Source organism: Chaetodon trifascialis, chromosome 24 (genome assembly GCF_039877785.1).
Source record: "Chaetodon trifascialis isolate fChaTrf1 chromosome 24, fChaTrf1.hap1, whole genome shotgun sequence".
In the NCBI taxonomy this organism is placed as follows: Eukaryota; Metazoa; Chordata; class Actinopteri; order Chaetodontiformes; family Chaetodontidae; genus Chaetodon; species Chaetodon trifascialis.
This window is the reverse complement of record NC_092079.1, coordinates 5,413,295-5,433,419: the sequence shown is the minus strand read 5'-3', so window position 1 is coordinate 5,433,419 and position 20,125 is coordinate 5,413,295. Positions and strand designations below refer to the sequence as shown.

General features: G+C 43.1%; 1 protein-coding gene across 1 annotated transcript in view; it reads right to left on the bottom strand.

Moving 5' to 3' along the window:
* Positions 1–3,371: 3,371 nt before the first annotated feature.
* Positions 3,372–20,125, bottom strand: part of LOC139352083 (gamma-aminobutyric acid receptor subunit gamma-3-like) — an 82,896-nt gene continuing 66,142 nt past the window's right edge. The window contains exons 9-10 of the mRNA XM_070994130.1: positions 9,089–9,285; positions 3,372–6,602 (exon numbers count right to left, since the gene is read on the bottom strand). Of these exons, the coding sequence (XP_070850231.1) occupies positions 6,321–6,602; positions 9,089–9,285 (479 nt within the window). The 3' untranslated portion in view covers positions 3,372–6,320. The remainder of the gene's footprint in view (positions 6,603–9,088; positions 9,286–20,125) is intronic.

Sequence of the window (20,125 nt, the reverse complement as noted above, 5' to 3'; positions counted from 1 at the left end):
AATCGTGCATCCCTTAAAACCTCATCTACTCTGCAAAATCTACTTCTTTTGGGGGATGTGACAGCACAAGCCCTGGCCTCATTTAAACACCACACCGATCATCACGTTAAAAAATGATCGGTTTCAACTCGAACACCCCGGAAGAAATTCCCCATGCCCCTTTGAGACGGGTGAGTCGAATGTTTAGGAATGCAATCAGCTTTTCACAGAGCATATTTTCCCAGGACGGGATGCTGCCTGAGGACGCGTTTCTACACCTGAAAGCCCTCTATTATCAAAGTGACTGTTGCACCTCAGCTGAAACAGGTACTGAAATGCCACGAAACACAAAAATCCCAAAAGTGCGCGTGCTTTCAAGACAATCCACAGGCGATTGTACTGTACGAGGCAATAAAACGCTTAATCTTCCATCTGGTTGAATGTTATCTTGAGAGTAAGTGATGTATGTATTAATATAACAGTTCCATTCTTAGATAGCTTAAAAATAAATGGCACCTATAAGTGAATTAAAATAGAGGGTAATTTGACTCAGCTGTGTGAAATTATTCATATCCAACGCTGTCGGGTTCACAGCCTACAATAGTAGCAGATATTGCAAAGGCAGTGATGATGCTGAAAGCTCTCAGGCTCGCTGTGGCCTCATCCTTTCTTCCTCTGTCCATTTCCCCTTTCAGCTAGACTCCTTTCATGTTCCCTACATGTGAGGAATATTTACTTCTGTAACGCAGAAGCAGAGAGAGATCTTTCAAATATCTGATCTTGGCTGTTATTTGAAAATGTAGAATAATTGGCTTGATATCATCCATATTATTAAACCCTCACATACTTTACACTCTATTATATTTCTATATCTTTTTTGGTTGAAGAACCTCTGGCTTCATTATGCTGCCCCCTCTACCCCCATCCAACCACTTCTGAACCAAACCTACTCTGTTTTGTGTGACCCTGATTGCAGCAGAAAATCACTGAACTGGAGTTAAAGGAAATGCCTAGAAATCCAGCCACCTTTCTTACACAGACACACACACACACACAGACACACACACGCAGTTTTAAATACCATATTTATGGCGATGCACTCTCAATACTACACACATACAGTAACTGCACCTGTTTACACAGCTAACATGTGTGTATACATGCATGCCCACACACACGCACGCTGAGAAAAAGCTTCTTGCTGAGCCAAACATGCATGCATGAACACATACTTTGTGAATGTACACACACACACACACACACACACACAAATGCATTGATTTGCCACACACTGGGTGTCCATTCTTCTAGCAAGCAAAGCTGCCACTTTACAGGAATGAGCAAGTTCACCACTTAAATCTAGACACACACACACACACACACACACACACACACACACACACACACACACACACACACACACACACACACTGACAGCTCAATTTTCTACTGCATAAGTGCCTTTCTCTCCACATCCACTGCGTTAGCGTGCGATCCTGCTCTTGCCTCACGTAGGTGGCAGGAGCGCCTTCCTGTTCCGGCAGCAGCGGCGGCGGTGCAGCTCTCCACTGTAACATCCACCCTTTGACTCCACATATTTGTCTGTCTCTCGCTTGTGCTCTGTTAATGCCGCTTGCTTCAAACTAGGTCAACAAACTCAGGGTAAGGCAATGACGTGCTCATGCATCTGTCACTGGATATTAGTTGTATCATTGTCATTAGGCAGGCAGGCTGCCTGAGGACAATTGTAGCTCATTTTATTGTATATGGAGAGATTAATTTGTCATCTTGCCCATCAGAACATTGAATTAGAGGTATTTCTTTGGACTAATGAAACCAATGAATGTGCAACGGCCAAATATTGAACTTAGTAATCATTACAGGGTTGCATATGACACCACCTGGGGTTGTATGAGTGACAATGACTCAGATCATTTAATGCTTAATTTTACACCAGATTTGTATACCTGCAGTCAGCACTGCAATAATTAATGCAATGTCTCCTATCTGTGAGACCAGTCATACGGTATTTAGGATTATTTGGAATGTCATCAAATGAAATCCATAATTTGACAAGTTAAATTTGAAGACCGATGAAGTTAAAGCCTTTACTAACACCGTAGTGTCATTGCATGAATTTCCCGATTGGATGACATCACAGTAATGGTGGCATGCAACCTGGATGCAGAACGGAACTTCGGTAAGATTTAAAGAGATTTAAGTAGCTAACACTTACTGTACACGTGCACAAGAAGGAAATACAAAGCTGTTAACATGGTTTTGTCGAGTGATGTCTTTGCTCATAATCCAGCATGGATGTGCATACATATACACTGAATTCACATGTGTTATGGAGGTCTCCACAACCTACCATTATCTTATTTCTTGGATTATTGTCTGAACTGTATCCCAAACACATACCGTATTTGCATTTAAACTGTGGCCTTGAGAAAGAGCTGTTTGCTGGGTCACTTTTGGCAGGAGTCTCAGCATCAAATCCTCTTCAAAGTGGCCATGATTCACAGGGATCAGAGCGAAGGGGGCACTGGCACTGAAGTCCTAAAGCAGGACATTATGAAGGATATCGAATAGATACACTTGTGGACAGAAGTGTAAAACCCCAAATGATAGAATTTCCAGTGGAATAATAGTGTTGCCTTTCCTCCACATGTCCCAGATACTTTCAAATCTCTTGCCTTATGGCTGAAACCTGTAAACAACACAGGGAGTGTTGGTGACCTTCATTCTCCCAGAAAAAGACTCCACAGTAGCACTTGACCAAAACGTTATTTATTAATATAAGCAATGTACCACGCACTAGAAAAAAGATACCTATTTTCACTCTAGATCCTGTTTTCATAAAATATTTCTCTCAAGAGTGCTGATCCAAGATCAGAGTGGCTTTTTTTGTACCGCCCCGCCCCCCAGAGACCTCACTGACAATCAAAACAAAATTGGTTTGCGGGGTAAAGTAGGAGTAATACATGATTTTTCTGACACCTCGGTGCTGTGGTGCACCGCTTTCCAGTAAAGCTGGGAAACTTTAATGGGGGCGATGAGGTCTCCGCAAGAGGCTCTTGAGCGAGTTCATTATGCTTACCAGTGCTGATCCTGGGTTAGTACCCTGATTCCAAGGAGGCTTTATAAATACAGGTCCCAGTCAGTTGAAACACACAGGTGATTTTCATTAAGACGTAGAAAATAGTGATTTTGTTTTATTGAAGTATCTCAACGGACTAAGACACTTATAAAGTGTAGTAGAAATATCAGAGGTGAGGAGAGTTTACTGCGGTGTGGGCCAAGCTCTGTTCCATTCAGTCAGTTCATAGATAGATAGATAAATAGATAGATAGATAGATCTAATGTCGAAATATTAATGAAATTTCAATGCATTAAGCCAGCAGAATAAGTAATGGCCCACAGCTGCAGCCATGGCCATTCTGCTGTTGCTCTAGCATCACTTGAGGCAATTTGATTTGTAATTACAAACCTCTGGACAGGACACAAATGTGTCTGGAGGCCTTATGAATATGCAGGCCCCCTTAATATAAACTCATTTAGGCTACTTGAACTGACTGAACTGGAACCAGATGGACTCTGGCCTCGCTACTGGCCTAACTTACATTCCATATATAACTGTATGAAAATAGAAACATTAATTAGATACATCTTACATAAAAGCTTTTCTCTGAACATACAAATACCAGGGAAAAAGTGTGTGTTTGTGTTTGTGTTTGTGTGTGTGTGTGTGTGTGTGTGTGTGTGTGTGTGTGTGTGTGTGTGTGTGTGTGTGTGTGTGTGTGTGTGTGTATGTACGTGCGTGTGTGTGTGTGTGTATGTACGTGCGTGTGTGTGTGTCGGGGGAGGAGAGAAGAGGGGCCAAGTGTTCTACAAAGCCAAACGACTGCAAAAAACACCATAGAACAGTAAAGAAAACCAAAATGTTTCAAACGCCGTCCATTCCTGTGGTTTTTTTTAAGCTCTCTTGTGCTTATGCCTCTATATATGGCATCAACGTTACGTGTTTGAGGAGGGGGTGTGGGACTCCATCAACAACCATCCTGGATCATCCATTTTTCAACAGCGCTCTGTGTACAGTATGTGAGTGTATGGACAATCCCGATATATAGAACCTATTTTACAGCACCTGTGATCATTTCCAGCCGTCACAAGAGGATGTGCCTTAAGGTCCTGCGTATGTCAGGGCCGCAGAAAGATTGAAGCTTTCATCAAGACTCCAATTTTTGTACTCTACTTCTAAAACTGGATGGAATGACACTGATGCAAAATAAATAGGCCATGTACAGGATATGCTTGTGGCTTGTGGCCAAAACTAATAATTCTGTAGCTCATTTTGTGCTGATATCTAATATATAGACTGAACAGTTTTCATGCCAAAACAATGATTTTGTGTTTACCCAGAATTACATCATGCCCAGCTGAAACTCTCCATTGAAAACAATGCTGATGAAATTTCTTTGGGGCTTGTAACTCATTGGAATAGGTCAAGATTTTGCGCTTTAGTGCCTACTGGCTTTTTTTTTTGTTGTTGCCAAGAGTTAGATGAAATAACAATTATAGTAATAAGAACTTTTTTATGCAGCACTTTTCAAAACAAAGTTACCAAGTGTTTTACACGGTTAAAGCAGGATTAAATCATGTCAGGACTGAGGCACTAATAACTGATACCACTCTCATCTCACTAAATATGAAGCAGCAGCCAGCTAACTTAGCTTAGCACAAAGACTGGAAACAAAAGGAAACAGCTAGCGCTTTAATCCAGACAAAAACCCGAAGTGTAAAGCTTACACTTGGGGTGCCAGGTAAGCAGACGAGCTTACTAGCCTTCAGCTAATAACCCACCATAAAATTGAAGCCAGGTAGATTTTTCTGCCTTTGGACAGAACCTTTTCCTCCATTTTTATTCTTCGTGATAAGCAAAGTTAACCATGCCAACGCTAGCTTCATGATTACTATAAAGACACAAGAGTATTAATCTTCTCAAATAACTCTTAGCAAGAAAGTAAATACAGTGAATTCTCATATAAAAACAGGTATTATAAGAATATCTGAGACTGAGTGGGATGAAATTAACTGAAGCCTACTGCAACAGCTCCCTTGGTAAATTCAGTATAACACACATTTCCGCAGCTCTAATTCCAAGTGGTATCCATCATGGCAGAGTTAGTGCTGTGGAAATGGACTGTAGACTGACTTTATCAAGACAAAAGGTGAACGCGGAGGAAATTTTGAGTGTCAAACGTTTCCTTTAAGCCAAGGTAATCGACAGACCCTGTTGATAATAAAATAAAAATATATGAATAAGAATAAAAGAGTCTAAAATAAAAATGTGGAACTGTTTTCATTTTGCTGTTATCAGGAAAAAAAACAGCATTGCTCTAATCTGTTAATTCATCTACTGTAACATACATGCCCGGGGATGAGATTAGCATGTTTAGTATTGGATTGGTGTGTATTTATGCAGTTCTTGTGCATTTTGTGTGTAAGAATGTAACCCAACCAAATCTTCTTGGCATCTACTCTAAACTGCATTGCTTGGTCATAAAACTTCATGAAGAAAAGCTCACTGACTTAATAAAGAAGATTTTAGCAGACAGCCACTGCCCCTGGCACAAACTTATATTCAACAATTAACAGCTGATGTGAGAGCTGGTTGACTTGCTGAAAATACAACTAATTCTAATAATAATAATGATAAGAATATGTTACTAGATTAGAAAGTAGAACTAATTCCAAGGAACAACTAAAACTAATGTGCTACAAAATGAATGGTGAGGGTTAGTTTTAAACATGTCCAGTGGTGGCGTTGGGGTTTGTTTCATCAAAGAATAAACAGCTCAGCATGCGGCGGTGTGGCGGATGAGGTAACAAAGATCGTGGAGGGAAGTCTGAAGCTGTGTCTCTCTGTGCCGCACCCTTTCTAAAGAAGGCACTATGGGTGCTTCGCCCTCTCAACGACCAAGATTCAGCAATGCAACCCCTGTCCCCGAACGTCTCTGAAGTCATAGCTGTCTGGTGTTTGGTTTCTGAGAGTCATAAATGGGACCAGTCCATTCAAATTAATGCTGGCGGCTTGTTGTTTCACTGCTGAGTGTTTTATTCCCCTTGGAGGGCCACTACTCATGGTATCATGGCCTTTCCACTGTGCACCGCAGCACACATGTATTTCTGACTCATACCACTCCAGAGGCAACACATCTGTCACAACTCCCAACGAGTGGATCCACCCCATCTCCTCCTCCACGCTTAGTTTTGACCTTAAATCACGAGCCGCGGTGTAGAGTGGCGGGGGACTGTGACTGGTCACAGGCCGAGGCTGACTAGAGGTAGAGGTAGCTGACCCAGTAGACTATGTTGAAGAGCAAGAAGGAGGTGGGGAAGAAAACGCGGGAGTAGGAATCCAGCTCGCGGATGTTGACGTGGACCCGTCCTTTCTTCCAGCCGCCTTCTTTACACTCCTCGTAGCAGCAGAAGAAGCTTGTGCAGTCTTTCCCGTCCAGGCACTCGTACAAGCAATTGTCTTCATAGTCGTGCCAGAATAGGGAGTTGCCCATGGGCATCATGGGCCGAGGGTTGTGAGCCATGTTGAAAGATGAGTAGGCCTGTATGGGATGACAGAGAGAGAGTGTTACGACGGAGGAATTGACTTGGCAGACCTGTCAAGCTTTGATTTTCTCAATATGTTCAAGTGGTGTTCATGGACAGGACTCAGCATTTAAAGGTGCAATGTGCAACTATTGAACACCTGTCACTCCAACCGCTAACTGCTGCTTACTATGCTCTTTACTGTCACTATCATTGGCTGAAGCTACTAGCTGCCATTAGCTAGTTAGCTCAGTTAGCTGTGCACCATGGGCTGACTCGAGTCTGCCCGGGAGCTACATAGTACATATTGCTCCTTACAAAAGCAGGGTGGTCATTTGTTTAGCCTTTCCCACACCTAAAACACGAGTGCACAGGGTTATCCTTTTTCCTTTTTTTAAACCAAGTCCATGCCAACCCATGGAGCTAACATTAACTTATTTAGCTTGCTACAGCTGATCAAAGCTGCCGGGGACAGCTGGTAAATTTGACAATAGCCAGCTAGAAATGAGAAGTCTGCTCTTATCTTCTTCCTCTATTTCAAATCAAGGACCTGTTATTTCAGAAACTACAAAGAATGTGCTGTATGTGCAGTGTGAGAATGGAAAGCTTGACAGGTGTAGCAACACGAACTAAGCAGGGTTCAATGTCGGTCGATTACAGACGGCCGCTGTGCAGAAGTCACCTGGATCCAGGCGTGGATCACTCAAGCAGAAGCACTATTATGTTTTGAAATCAATGTAGCTAAAAAAGGAGTTAAAGGTGAAAAAGTAAGACAGGTTTTTAAAAATAATGCTATGTTCAGCATTGTAACAGCGCACCTCTCTTGAAATGCAAAAGGCCTTTTTTGCTGGACTGTATTCTGTTCCAGTGAAGCTGCAGTGGAGAAACCGTGCCATTTCTAGTGGATTACATTCTGTGTGATTGATCATTAGTGCAAATTGGCAAGTCTACAAAGGCACAAAGCTCTGATACATATTTATTGATGTTTCAGATTGCTGAGAAAACTCCATCACACTCCATTATTGATGGAATGGACACATCTCAAAGTGATGCACCGGTCCCTGTGGTTGTCCAGTGATCAGCTGGAATAAAAAGGTACACGACCACACATCTAAACAGGCTTTTGAAAAGATTTTTAAAAAGCTCAAATTCTAAAATTCTTATATTTAAATGTATCTAATGTTAAGATAATGCAAAAGTAAAACTAATGACGTTAAGAAACGTACAAACATATAATAGCAATAATCATTGGTATTCATTATTTTTCTCCTTTTTATAGTCACATAATGCAGGTGTAGCCTGAATTTTTAGACTGGAATGCTGAATAAGTACCTCCTGAGAAAATGCATTACGTGACTTCCTTCCTGATGTTTATGAAATCGTGTGGGACAATCTAATTGGGGTAAAATCTTCACACATTCTTCCAGTCCTCTACTCTTAAAGGAAGAGTGGGAGGCAAGAGGGGGAGAGACAGTAGAGTCAGATGTGTCTTGTGGAGTAAGAGAAATGACTGAGTGGGCGGCACAAAGGGGCCACACGGAATGGGGGGAGGGAAATATGAGGCTTCCCCGCAGACAGACAGACGACGCCAAAATACAGCGGAGCTCCAAATGCAAAGGAGGGGACTGAATGTAACACAACTTAATTGTTCAGCCCAGGCTGACAGTCTTTTTAGCCCTGAGACACATTCAGCAGAACTCCTCTACACTGGGAGGAAATAATGAAGAGGGAGGGGAGCTGGAGAGAGGGAAATGACAGCAGTGGTGGCTGACTCAGTCTTAGTAGATGTGCGCTGCCGCCATTAAAGCGTTCACGGCAGGTGCAGCCTTGAGAACGCCCACACAGAGCATTAGGCTCTCGAACCGGAGCGACGGCGAAAAATGCTTTCAGCTGCATGTGTTCGTAAAGGCGCACATGTCAGACGCCGGAGACATTGTGCATGTATGTTGACACCCTATGGATACCATCAATATGAGTTTCTGAAGGCTGATATTATTAGACTGAAGACACCACGAGCCAGCATTCAAGTACTTTTTCGATGTTATCTGTTTTTCATTGAAAACACTTGAATCATCGTCTGACACCAAGACCTGGACACCGAGGAGCAGGCTCACAAGCCCTGACATGTCAACATGCAGGTACACAGTTGGATTTCCATCACTTTCCACACTCCGCAGACTTACATTAAGCAACAGTACATCACAATCATTGGCCGTGATCTCACAATTGCCCAGGGGTCTTGGAGGCCCCCGGTGTTGCTATGGTACCCATGAACCTAGAGTCCTACAACTAATGTGGTGTTCTGCAAGGTCTTCATTTCAGTTTGCCCAAGGAGCCACGTTGATCATATTTTGCACGCCGGTTTCAAATGATCGTTACTTACATACTGGCTGTTTTATGCAGCAACACTGAAAGAAGGAGCTTTGCAGTAGTGGAGGTGGATGTTAAGAAAAATAAAAGGCATTCACATGCAGCATTACTCACACATTCATCACAGGCTTACCATTCTCTGTGTCTTGGGAGGAGGCCTGCGTACACTGTAGGAGTAGTAGTTGAGCATGGCATACTCGATCATGGCGGCGAAGACGAATAGGAAGCAGACGGTGACAAACAGGTCCATGGCTGTTACGTAGGACACTCTTGGAAGCGAGTTCCTGGCCACTGTGCTCAGGGTGGTCATGGTCAACACTGTGGTGATACCTAGGAAGGTAATGCAAGGGTGAGGAATGCAACAGCAAGAGAATTCACTGTGTCTAAATGAAGAATAGCTGGTCAGCATTGGGGCGACCCATGTGGAAATCAGTGATTATATAACATGTGGGCAGAGGTTTATTAATCACCATTAATAATTCATATGGGGTATTCTGGGTAGATGTCCCCATTCTTGCATCAATCCTGTCTTCTATGAAATAGCTGCAGTGGGGATTTGTTTGGAGTGTGGTGACGCAGAAATGGTCAAATAATGAACATTTTCTTCCTTTTATTCATATCTCTTTTCTCCTCATGTCAGAAATCGATTTGCAGGTTAGGATCTTCAATTATACAGTGGAGCCGCATCAGAATTAGGAGGCAAAGCCTGACACCTCCTCATGACTCAAACATGACTTGTCTCTAAAGTGGCTCAAGCAGTGCAGCCATAATTCAGCAGGCAGGCCATAAAAAGATGGCCTTTTATTTCTGTATATCAGTGATGGTAAAGAATTCAGCAAAGTTTTACTGTCAGCCTCACTGGAAACTTTACATCGTAAACTTTACATCATTAGAAATGTACGTTTTCTATCATTTCAATTCTAATATTGGAATTTCATAATATTGTTTGTCCGGTAAAATAGTCCTCAGCGCCTTTTCGATCTTGAAGTCACTGATGAGTAGACACATTTCAGACTCAAGACCAAAACACTGGGGCTGGACAACAGCTGTGTTTGCAATTGGAAAAATTGCCCAGGCACCCAGTTTCCTTCCGTCACCATTGGTCAGGTGGTGATCTTCTTGCATGTTTTTAGTGGGGGTTATTTAAGGAGGAAACCCCGGGTGAACACGGGGAGAACATGCAAACTCCACACAGAAAGGCCCCTTTTTTTCCTCAAGCAGCAGGCACCGAAGGCATGGTGGAGGACACGCCCCCAGTGCCCACAGCGGGATTCCAACCGGGACCTTCTAGCTGTGAGGCGACAGTGTTACCACTTGTGCCACCGTGCTACCGTGTACATGTGTGGGCATGTGCGTGCGTACCCGTGTTTGCATGCGCACGCTCAAATTGTTTTGCTACATTTTCAGGACAAGCTGCAGGTTAATTCAAAATTGTCTAATAAGTGGAAGAAGTGGAAGTGCTTCTTCAAGGAGAAGAAGAGTTAAGCTACTGAGAAGCTGTTTGATTCCGAAAACTCTTCAAACTGTGATGCTACCACCTAAGAAATGTAGTTAAACTTGTAATGCTGCTACTTGTACACTGACTGACGCCTATCAGACGCAATCAGAAAACATGATGACCAGTGAACCGCAAACAGGCTACATGCTGAGAGTGACTGCTTTTTTGGGGCGTTTGACAGACTTTCATCAAGAGCAGGAGCCTGGCTCAGTCAGGTCATTTTATTATTAATACAGTGGGAAGGATGTCTGTAACTCTTGAAAGGATCTAAAATTTCTGCATTTCTGTGAATGTACACACCATTAGCTGTGAATTTGTCAGGTAAATTCAGGATATCTAAATTTCAGTACAAGCTTTTCATTCGATTTTTGATAAGAAGGGCAACCGAGTCTGAACACCTGCTCATGCATGTGCCTTATTAAGAGATGGAGTGTCTCTTCTTTCACTTTTTATCAGGATAAAATGTAATGAGAGCAGCATGTGAAATTTAAGGAACAATCATTTATAGAGAATGGAAAAGCTTGTAAAAGCTAAAAGCTTGACTGACTGATCATATTCAGAATCACATCATGAGATGAGTTCTGCAGTCCTTCCTCCTGCACTTTCCACTCAAGTGAACAGCCTGACCAACCAGCATCTCTTCTTCTTTTTGGACTTTTTGTCTAGCATCTTCTCCGTGGTTCATTTTGCATGTTCCTTTCTTTCTGAGTCCACTCCTCCTCTTTCCTTTGCAGACCTGACTGAAGTGAGGTTTACTCCTCCTCTGCTCTTTTCACTGTCTTGGTGTTTTCATTTTGTTGCTGCTCCAGCTGTGCAAGGTAGGAGGCTTTAATGTTCTTAACCTCCTCCTCCAAGTCCAGGGCCTTCATCTTTGTCTTTACTTTAAGGGTTTCACTGGTTCACAGTTTGGCTTTGAGCTCCTGAATCTGACAGCGGAAAGCTTCTTGGTCCTCCAGGTGGTTTTGGGCCTTTAGAGGCTGCTGCTGGAGTTCCTCTGAGCTCTCTTCAAGCTCTCAAGTGTGCTTTTGCTGCTTTGTGCCGCACTGGTTCTTTGAGGCAGTCTTCCCCTCATTGTCAGGTCTGTGCTGCAGTAGAGAACTTGTATTTATTCTCAACTTCTTCCATTGAGATCACCATGTCTGCCCTCACTGGGTTCAACATTGGACTCGTCCTGGTGATACCAAGTCTGTGCAAAGCCCCAGGTGCTTCCTCTACCATCATCCAGCTCTGTGTTGTGCTGGTTCTCCATGTTTCTTTTCTTTGGTTTGTCAACTCTTGTTTTATGTTGTGTCTGTTGTGGCAGCAAAATCTCCACTGAAAATTTTTTCAGCTCCAGGTTAAAACCTCAGCATACAGTATGCATCGAGCTGTGATGATTCAGACTGTGTGGATGCAGCTTACTGTTGTTGTTTTGTTTTTTTTTTAATTTCAAGACACTTTTTTTTGCATTGTGTGCTTAATTACTCACATGAAGGTCAACTGCAGTTACAAAAGCAGCTTTGAAATCAATTTCAGGCATTTCTTCATCAGCAACAAAGTGAGCCCTGGTTTGTGCCTCACTGTTTTATCTTTGAAACTTCTGCAAAGGGTTCCTGCATTTGCATTTACAAGTGGTGCATAAGAGGCCCTGCCATGAACTAAAAAAACTTTGCACAGGACAGGCCTTATCAGGAAAATGGCCATAGGTCATTAACAGTTTGTTCAGTTGTCACAAATTGTGCTGCACATCTTCAAACCAGGCCTATCATTTTGAGCTCAGTCCAAGCAAATAAGGAAAACATTTACCTCAAAACCCGTTGGGCAGAATTTCACTAAGTTACTTGTGAATGCTCTGGGGGCAAGTGCCATGTTGAGCTGGATTAAACTGACAGGAGACATCCTGCACTGTCTCCTGAACATTCACACTGAATTTTGTTCAAATCTGACGGGGGGGACGACAAATGGAGGTGCTGTTATTGAAATGCTGCAGGCTTTGTGACAATGAAACAAGAATGTGTTTGGTCTCACTCCGTCTTTAACCAGAGTTAAACGAGCTGAAGTGACTTTGCTTGTCTTTGTGAGGCCTGAAGTCTGTCTCTTCCTTCTGTTTAATGCAAAAATTTGTTGAATTTTGTTAAATGGAGTATGGCAGCCAGTTTTTCATTCTTCTTCTTGTATAAAATAAGTCAGTAATGAGTCAAAAACATGAGATACTTAATCCAAATCACACTGGGTCAAAAGTATGGAACTCGTCATTTTGATCTCATATTCAGTTGAAGTCAATTTAACTTTATTTCAGCCTCACAGGTCCACATCAATAAAACAATTTTTACTGGCTTTCATTATTTTTTATTATTATCCCTATTATTTCCATTTAGCATCACTTTTCATCTATTTATTTCCTTTCCTGGCAGGAGTCGGCCTGTATACTTATGTGACAGAGAAACTCACCATAATTCAGCACTGAGATCTATTCTGGACTTCTGGATGCTGACAGCTATGTCCTGACCTATGTACAGACTGTGGTCATTAGTCAGCCTCTGCAGACGTGACGCTCTCATCACTCCGCTTGTCTTTTAATGACAGCGATGAATGATGGAAGTGAGCCCATACTGCTTCCGACTTAAGCCTGACCACTGCTGTGAAAACTTGCATTTAATTGAAAATGTCTCAAAGCCAGGTTGAGAGAGTCGTGCCAATCACCTGTCAGGTACTCGTACATGATGGCTGCGACCGGTGAGTTCCGAACTTCAGGTGGGAACTAACCTTTTCTGAAATAGCTGTAAAATTGTGAAAGCGATAATAATTACCTGTCACACTGGTACATAACTATTCTAATCGGAGGTAAGTTTTAATTGTGTCTCATTGTGTCATCAGTGCCATTGTTTGAGAAATTACTCCCTGCGGCGTCTTAAAGGAGAATATTGTGTTCTCTTGGTGAAATGAAATCAATTCTTTCAAAGAGAGATGGACCCTGTGACATTAATGCCCACCGGGGGCATCGATATCTGCTGCTGTGACACGCACATCATTCTCGTCAGCTCGCCGTCTCTGCCTCTCATCCTCCCCTCTTTCTCTTCGTGTCGCGCCTCACCCCTCCTCTGCCTCTCCGTCCCTTCCTCCCTCTTCTCTGTCTCTTTCATCCTCATCTCCCTCATGTCTTTCATGGCAGAGTGTGCCACTGTTTTCGCCCGTGGTTTCCATAGAGACGAGTTGCTCCCATCTATTTCAAGCTACCTCCTCTGGTCTAGTGCTCGTCTAGACTTTCTCTTTTCCCCCGCTCATTAGATTTGAGTGCCAAACTAGGTAAATGAACAACTCTCTGCTTCTAATTCCTTAAACCTTACGATTTGCTCAAATCCCAGCGAACTGTAAACTGTGTGATCTCTGGAAAACAGCAAGTGCATAGACCTCACTGCTAGCCACCAGCTCCCAGTTTGGGCTGCTGTTTCAAATCAAGGTCACGAGTTTTCTCTCTCTCAGTTTAATTCAGTCTGTGGGAATTGTCGCTACATGATGCCATAGCAACTGGGGGACTCCTACCTGTGCAGGCGATCTGCACAACACAAAGTCTCACATCTCCACGAAAGCTCCAGCACATATGCCTGTGCAAAGCAAAATATGCTGCAGTGCCAAGTAATCTTGATGGTGTGATCGCAGCATCCCATATTCTGTTTTCAAACATTCAAATTTACCAAATGCAATTTTTTTGATGTGATATCTGCTCTGAAACAGCATCATGGGATGTTGGGATGGGATGTTGCACCAGTATGTTAACAAATATCAGATGTTGACTGTTGGTGTGTGTCCAGGGGTAAACCAGGTGGAACAGACTGCTGCTTGTGCACACAGAGCGTCTATAAATAGTACTGAGGGTTACCAGTCAGGGATCAGTGGTCAGGTCACAAGACTGCTTGGTTTTTATTTTGACTCCAGACTTAATCTGTCCTCAGACCAGTATTTTTTTCTACTTCAGCTAAACAGCTAGATCACTGAAAGCTGGGTTTGTCAATATTAACGCTGCAGTTTGTAGCTTTCCACCTGTTTGTTCAACAGAATTGATCAAGCATTCAGTGTTTCTGAAGCTGTTTTGGCTTGTCTCAGTCCTCTGAAGTGCCACACAACACCTCTGATTTGTTCTTAAAGGTCTGGTGTCACATCCATTGACAAGTGTTTCCTCCAGCCGGATGAACAGGCGTGAGTTTTCTTGATGGGATGAAGAATGGGGGCGTCTGGACTGTCACAGTCTGCCAGCTCTTTTCCTGCTGCCACTCTCCCCCTCACCTGCTCAGCCAGCAGCCCTCACCACTCAGCCACGCCCACCTGCCCAGTCACCTGAGCACACACCTGAGCCTCATCTCCAATCAGTGCAGTGCTGTGTAGCTCTCCCACTCTCACCCTTTGCCAGGTTGTGCTTTGCCCTCATGCAAGACTCTCCAGGAATTATCTGCCTTCTCGGGATCGACCCTGCCTGCCTCTGACTTCGTCTTCTCTTCGCCCTCTGGTAATTACCTCAGCCTTTTGTACCTGTTTGTTGCCTTGCCCCTCCTGGATCTGTTACTGAGTAAGACTGCAAATTGTTTGACTTGCCTCAGACTCGGGTATTCATGTAGCTCTGCCTTTGGGTGCTAACCTCAGCTAAGTTTATCTTATTCCACTGGTGGTTAAATGCTGTTCCTCTGATCAACAGTTGGTGGCAGTCACAAGCCCAGAATTGTAGCAATCAACAAAGAGTGCTAGCAAGTAAACATGGATGTAAACAAAGCGGGAATTCTCTCTTCATGTGTTTTATGATGAAGGAAACACATTGAGCACAGAGGTCAGAGGTGTGGAATGAATGTGTCAACTACAGCAGATACGGCCCATAATCCCCTTTGCTCCCTGTCATAAATAAAGATTAGACATCACAGCAGCCCCCAATAACAGTGAATGCACATGTTCTGGCAAAGTAGGCTGATGTGGAGTTGAAATTATGCAGTGAGAATAGTTGAAGTGGAATAAAAGTGCGTAATGTTTGCAAAAGTGCAGGCGTGCCTGTTGTGAGCTGTGAAGCACTCCAGCAGATTTTCCAGCACATCAACACAAAGTAAAATGCAGTGAACATAGGAGCTGACAGTCTCCTCAGCGAGAGCTTGTTTGTTTATGGTGATTATGCTGATGTTTTCAAATTAATGTGCTTGTGATTGAGGTTAAAATGCTACACAAGGCGGCTTCAGTCTAATCTGATTAAAGGTGTTCCACGCACGCCACAGAGGCCTTGACTTAAAGCTGCATCTCCCATGCATGTAATCAGTCAGATGGCTCTACATGAGTCCCATCTGACCGGGGAGATACTTGGTACTAAACAGCCTGCAGCTACTCTACTCCCCTGAAATTTATTTTTTCAGCCATCTATTTTCTGGTGGTCAGCTTGATAACAACAGAGCATGAGACATGAGGCAAATTTAAGGGCAGAAAACGTCCTTGTATTGATGCTTTAATTACGGTATAAGAGCTTCTTTTTGCTGTGAAACATCCAAGCACATTTGTGACCTTGTGGCTTACTTCATTTCATTTTGTTTGGAAATAGCGACGGCTGTCATTTGACCCTCTCACGTGTCAGAAACAAACAGCTCAAAGTGAAAAACCTAGTTGTTCAGATAGCGAGTTTGTCCCAGTGGTGAACAGAGCATCTGATTTAGATTCCCCGATCTCCTCGCGGCGCAGTCTGAAGGCCTGATGTCTCGCCTATCTTTAACTCACTGCCTTCTACTGTAGGTAGAGTTCCCACAAGGAACGTTGTCTGCTCTTACAACCGAGCTGACATATCACCATTGACAGGCGTTTGTATGAATGATGGCTCTCACAGGGAAACCTCTGGTGTTTAAATTTTACCCCCACCACACCCATATCATGAGAAATGAGCTTCTTTTGTTGCCGGCGCATGCTGCTAGCCAGGGCCCAATGTTTGAGATGAATAAATGGTAACTGAACAGGAGGGTTTTTTGGGCTCGGGAGCAATTTCTTTGCTCTTAAATAGTTCAACTAGATGACTGACTGTTCGCCCAAGAAAAACAACAGAATCAATCATTTCAGGCCCCAAAGCAACATGTTTACATTCAAGCAGCCCTCTGCTGTCAAAGTAAGCGACAGTTGGATGTAAAGGATGAAGTAGTGTGATGTTGTTTCAGAGCCTAAAAGCCTGCGTCAGGGTGGAGGTTGTGCTGGTTGGACTTTATCTTCTCCTTGAAAGATATCAGCATTGCTAAATTTAGAGAAAATCAGCTTTTAGTATTTGGGGTGAACTGGTCCTTTCAGTGAACGAGTGCAACACTATGTGATATTATATTGACTCCAGCACAGCAGTTCTCTTTTACCCTCCTCAGCTCTATGTTCTCAATTTATACCTTTGGGGTGGATTTAATCCCCACCAACAACCCCCTCGTATTTCTGTCAAGATCCATCAGAGCTGCAGAGATTGAGGTCTAACGGGAATCAACTTGAGCTCAGCTCTCTTACTTCCAGCCCGCTGCTTTTCAACGTCCTGCCGCTGAAGGGGTGGCGGCTGAGTGACAGCTCTTTGGAAACACCACCTGGAACATGTTAACAGCTTGTCAATGCACAGTGTCTTGAGGGGTGGGGTGGAGGCAGTGGCATCACCTGCCTTTTTCTTGGACTTCCACCTCTTGGCGATCTGACTGATCCTCCTCCCTCCTGACATTTCTCCCGAGGCCTTCACTTTACTTCAAGTTCTCGCTGTGCCCACTTTTTCTTCCTCTTATCGCTCCTCTCCCCTTTCAGCCTTGGGATCAAGTTTCAGGCTGAACTGAAAGCGGGGGCAGGTGTACTACAGAAGAAAGGCTAAATGACTTTCTATTATTGAGCTGAATGTGGATGTTTATCAGGACAGGGACAGCTTGCTTTTCCGCACTACCTGTTGACGGAGAGAGATCACAAGCCTTTCATTACCTTTGGTAATGTATCACACCACCACCCACACACTGTAAGCCTTGACTGCCTCTGCTTGCTGTCTGCAGCGGGCAGACAGACAGGTTGGCAGAGTGATGGAGGAACAGACAGGCACACACACATCGTGAGCAGTGTGATATGCATTAAATAACAGCTGCAGTAAGAAGGTGAAAGGTGGAAGAAACAGCAGTAGCTATAACTGTGATGTGAGAACCCTCATTTTTTCCTGCGCTGGTAAAAAAGCTTACAGCCGAGTCAGTTAAATATGAGGTAAACCCTCTCCAGTGCAAGTCAATCTGCTACTTATGAGACTTTTGGTAGATAAACGAGTCAAATGAATAAACTTTTGGTAAAGAGCAAGAAAGCAGCACATATCTGCAGACACGTTTCTTAACACGCTGAAAATAAACTTTTGTGCCATTGTCTCTATTGATCCCATCTGCTTCACACTGCTCTGATGCTCAACTGTCACAGTGTCAACTTTCATCAACCCAGCCGCAGAAAGTAAGCTGAGCAGAATGCGCGCTCAACGCAATCTCATATTATGATCAGCTTTCATTAACAGCACCAGAGGAAAGACTTCATTTGGCGCAGCGCGTGCTCCACTAATAACGCCAGCTTATGATTGAATTCGACACGACGGGAGACGACTTTATCGCTCAGCTGTCAGGGAAGTTTTTTTTTTTCTGAGGGCTGAGTCCTGTCCGTCCGAATTGGGACGGACACAACTCCAATGCAACTTCTTGATTACCACAGAGACGTTACAGATGACCTTCTGTGATATTGGCTGACTGGCAGGCTGATGAAGGGCAGGAGGACTGAGCGGCATTAAAGCGCCTCAGAGTCGTCTGTGTTTCCTCGATGGAAGTGACATCCGGGATGAAGTCGGCTTGAGTTCTTGGTTAGTAAAGTAAGGAAGTTTCAGTGGTGGAAGTTAATTAGTTAGATTTTAACATCCTTCAGCAAGTATTACTGAGGTGCCTGGGAGCGGCTCTGCTGGACTCTGGCGTGTTTTGGTCTGCTTGTGAGACCAGGGGGAAGTTTGAATTTGTTGTGTCCTACATTGATCTGACCTGCTGAAACACACCACATATTCTGCTGAATTTTGAGCAAAGAAGTGAAAGGAAACGGGTGAAAGCAAGATGCTGTCAAGTAAAACAACATGCAGGAGGGCATTGTAACTGTTATTAAGCTGCCCAAATGCTTTCTCAAGTTTCCACTTCATCATTAGCTGCCCATCTTAGCCATCACTGAACAGATTCAATTAAGTTAAACCAGCTACGGGATAATAGCCAGTAATTTAGTAAAGATTGTAAGAAATGATCAGATTTAAATGCCTTGACCGCTATTGGATGGATTGCTGTGAGAATTGGGACAGGTATCCATTTAACTTTTCATCTAACGCCATCATCATGTGAAAATTTCAATTTGCCCAACACTTCCCTGATACGTTATGACCAAAAACCTGCAAAGATCCCTGTCAGGCTCGGCTGTACTTTGTGTTCAGCGTAACAGCAGAGTCAGCTCAGGGATGGTGAACCACGGTCGGAGATTCACGTACATTCAGGATGTTATTTGGGTTACTGTCAGTGTGACTCAAGAGTTCATGTGGGATTTTAATTTCAGAAACTAGAATGTTTTTAATGAATTTTTCACCTTCATGTCGTGTCTCTTCGCAGGTTTGGGACTGCGTCAGATTAATGGTTCATTGCCTTGTCTGCAACCTTTTCCTGACTGAGGTAGGCCACTATGCATTATTTAAGTCCTGGGCTGAAAGTGAGACCCACTCCACTTTTTTTTGGCATTCATCTTAAAGTTTAACTCCCCTAACAATCTGTACAGTACCTAAACAGTTTAACCCATTAACATGCAGTTTTCATCATTTTTTCACCCTGAAGTTGCTCCAGTGGTGGAAAGAATTCACACTCTCTGACAGTGTCATTTATATTCTGTTTCATCCTGCTGCAGCTCCTCATTGAAGCTGTATGATGTAAACACTGAGTGATTTATTCCATTTTTATTTGATCACATTTCCGCTAAATTCAGCCCAACAAACTGTGTTTTTTTCTTTATTTTTTAGCTTTCGTTCGCTACTAAAAGGTAAAACAAAGTTTGGTATGTATGAACAATGTTAAAATAACATTTAATGACTGGAAACTCTGCCTAATGCCGTATTTGGATACATGCAGTCAATATATTCATTCTGTATAGAATATCGGACTCCTCAGACACTTACCTTGAATTCCACCTTAACTAGGGACCATCAGCACAACATCACCATCCACAGGAAAGCAAATGAGCTAAATGTAGGCATGCAGGTGGGGAGGAAAATAATTCAAAATGATCGTCAAATCATGCAAAGAAAAATAAGATTAATGCTAAAATGAAAGATGAAAACGAAACAAGCATGGATGGGACATGAATCTCAATTTAATGCTCAGCTAATGTTACACTGAAACATGCATATTCATTTCTGAATGGCTGATATACAGCATGACACATGCACGCACACACGTACACTCTGTAATGTTACTATTTCCTTTAATAACTACTGCAACAAAGACTGAGTTACAATATTTCACTTACCGATCAAAAAAGAGATTATTTCTTTTGCTATCAAGCTGTTGACTGAACAGAGATCTTCAAAAAGCTTCTGTCATGTTCGACTGATAGAGCTACAGCTTGAATGAGCAGTTTTAGATTACCTGGCGAAAGTATTCCCACCACTTCAATTAAAGCAAATGG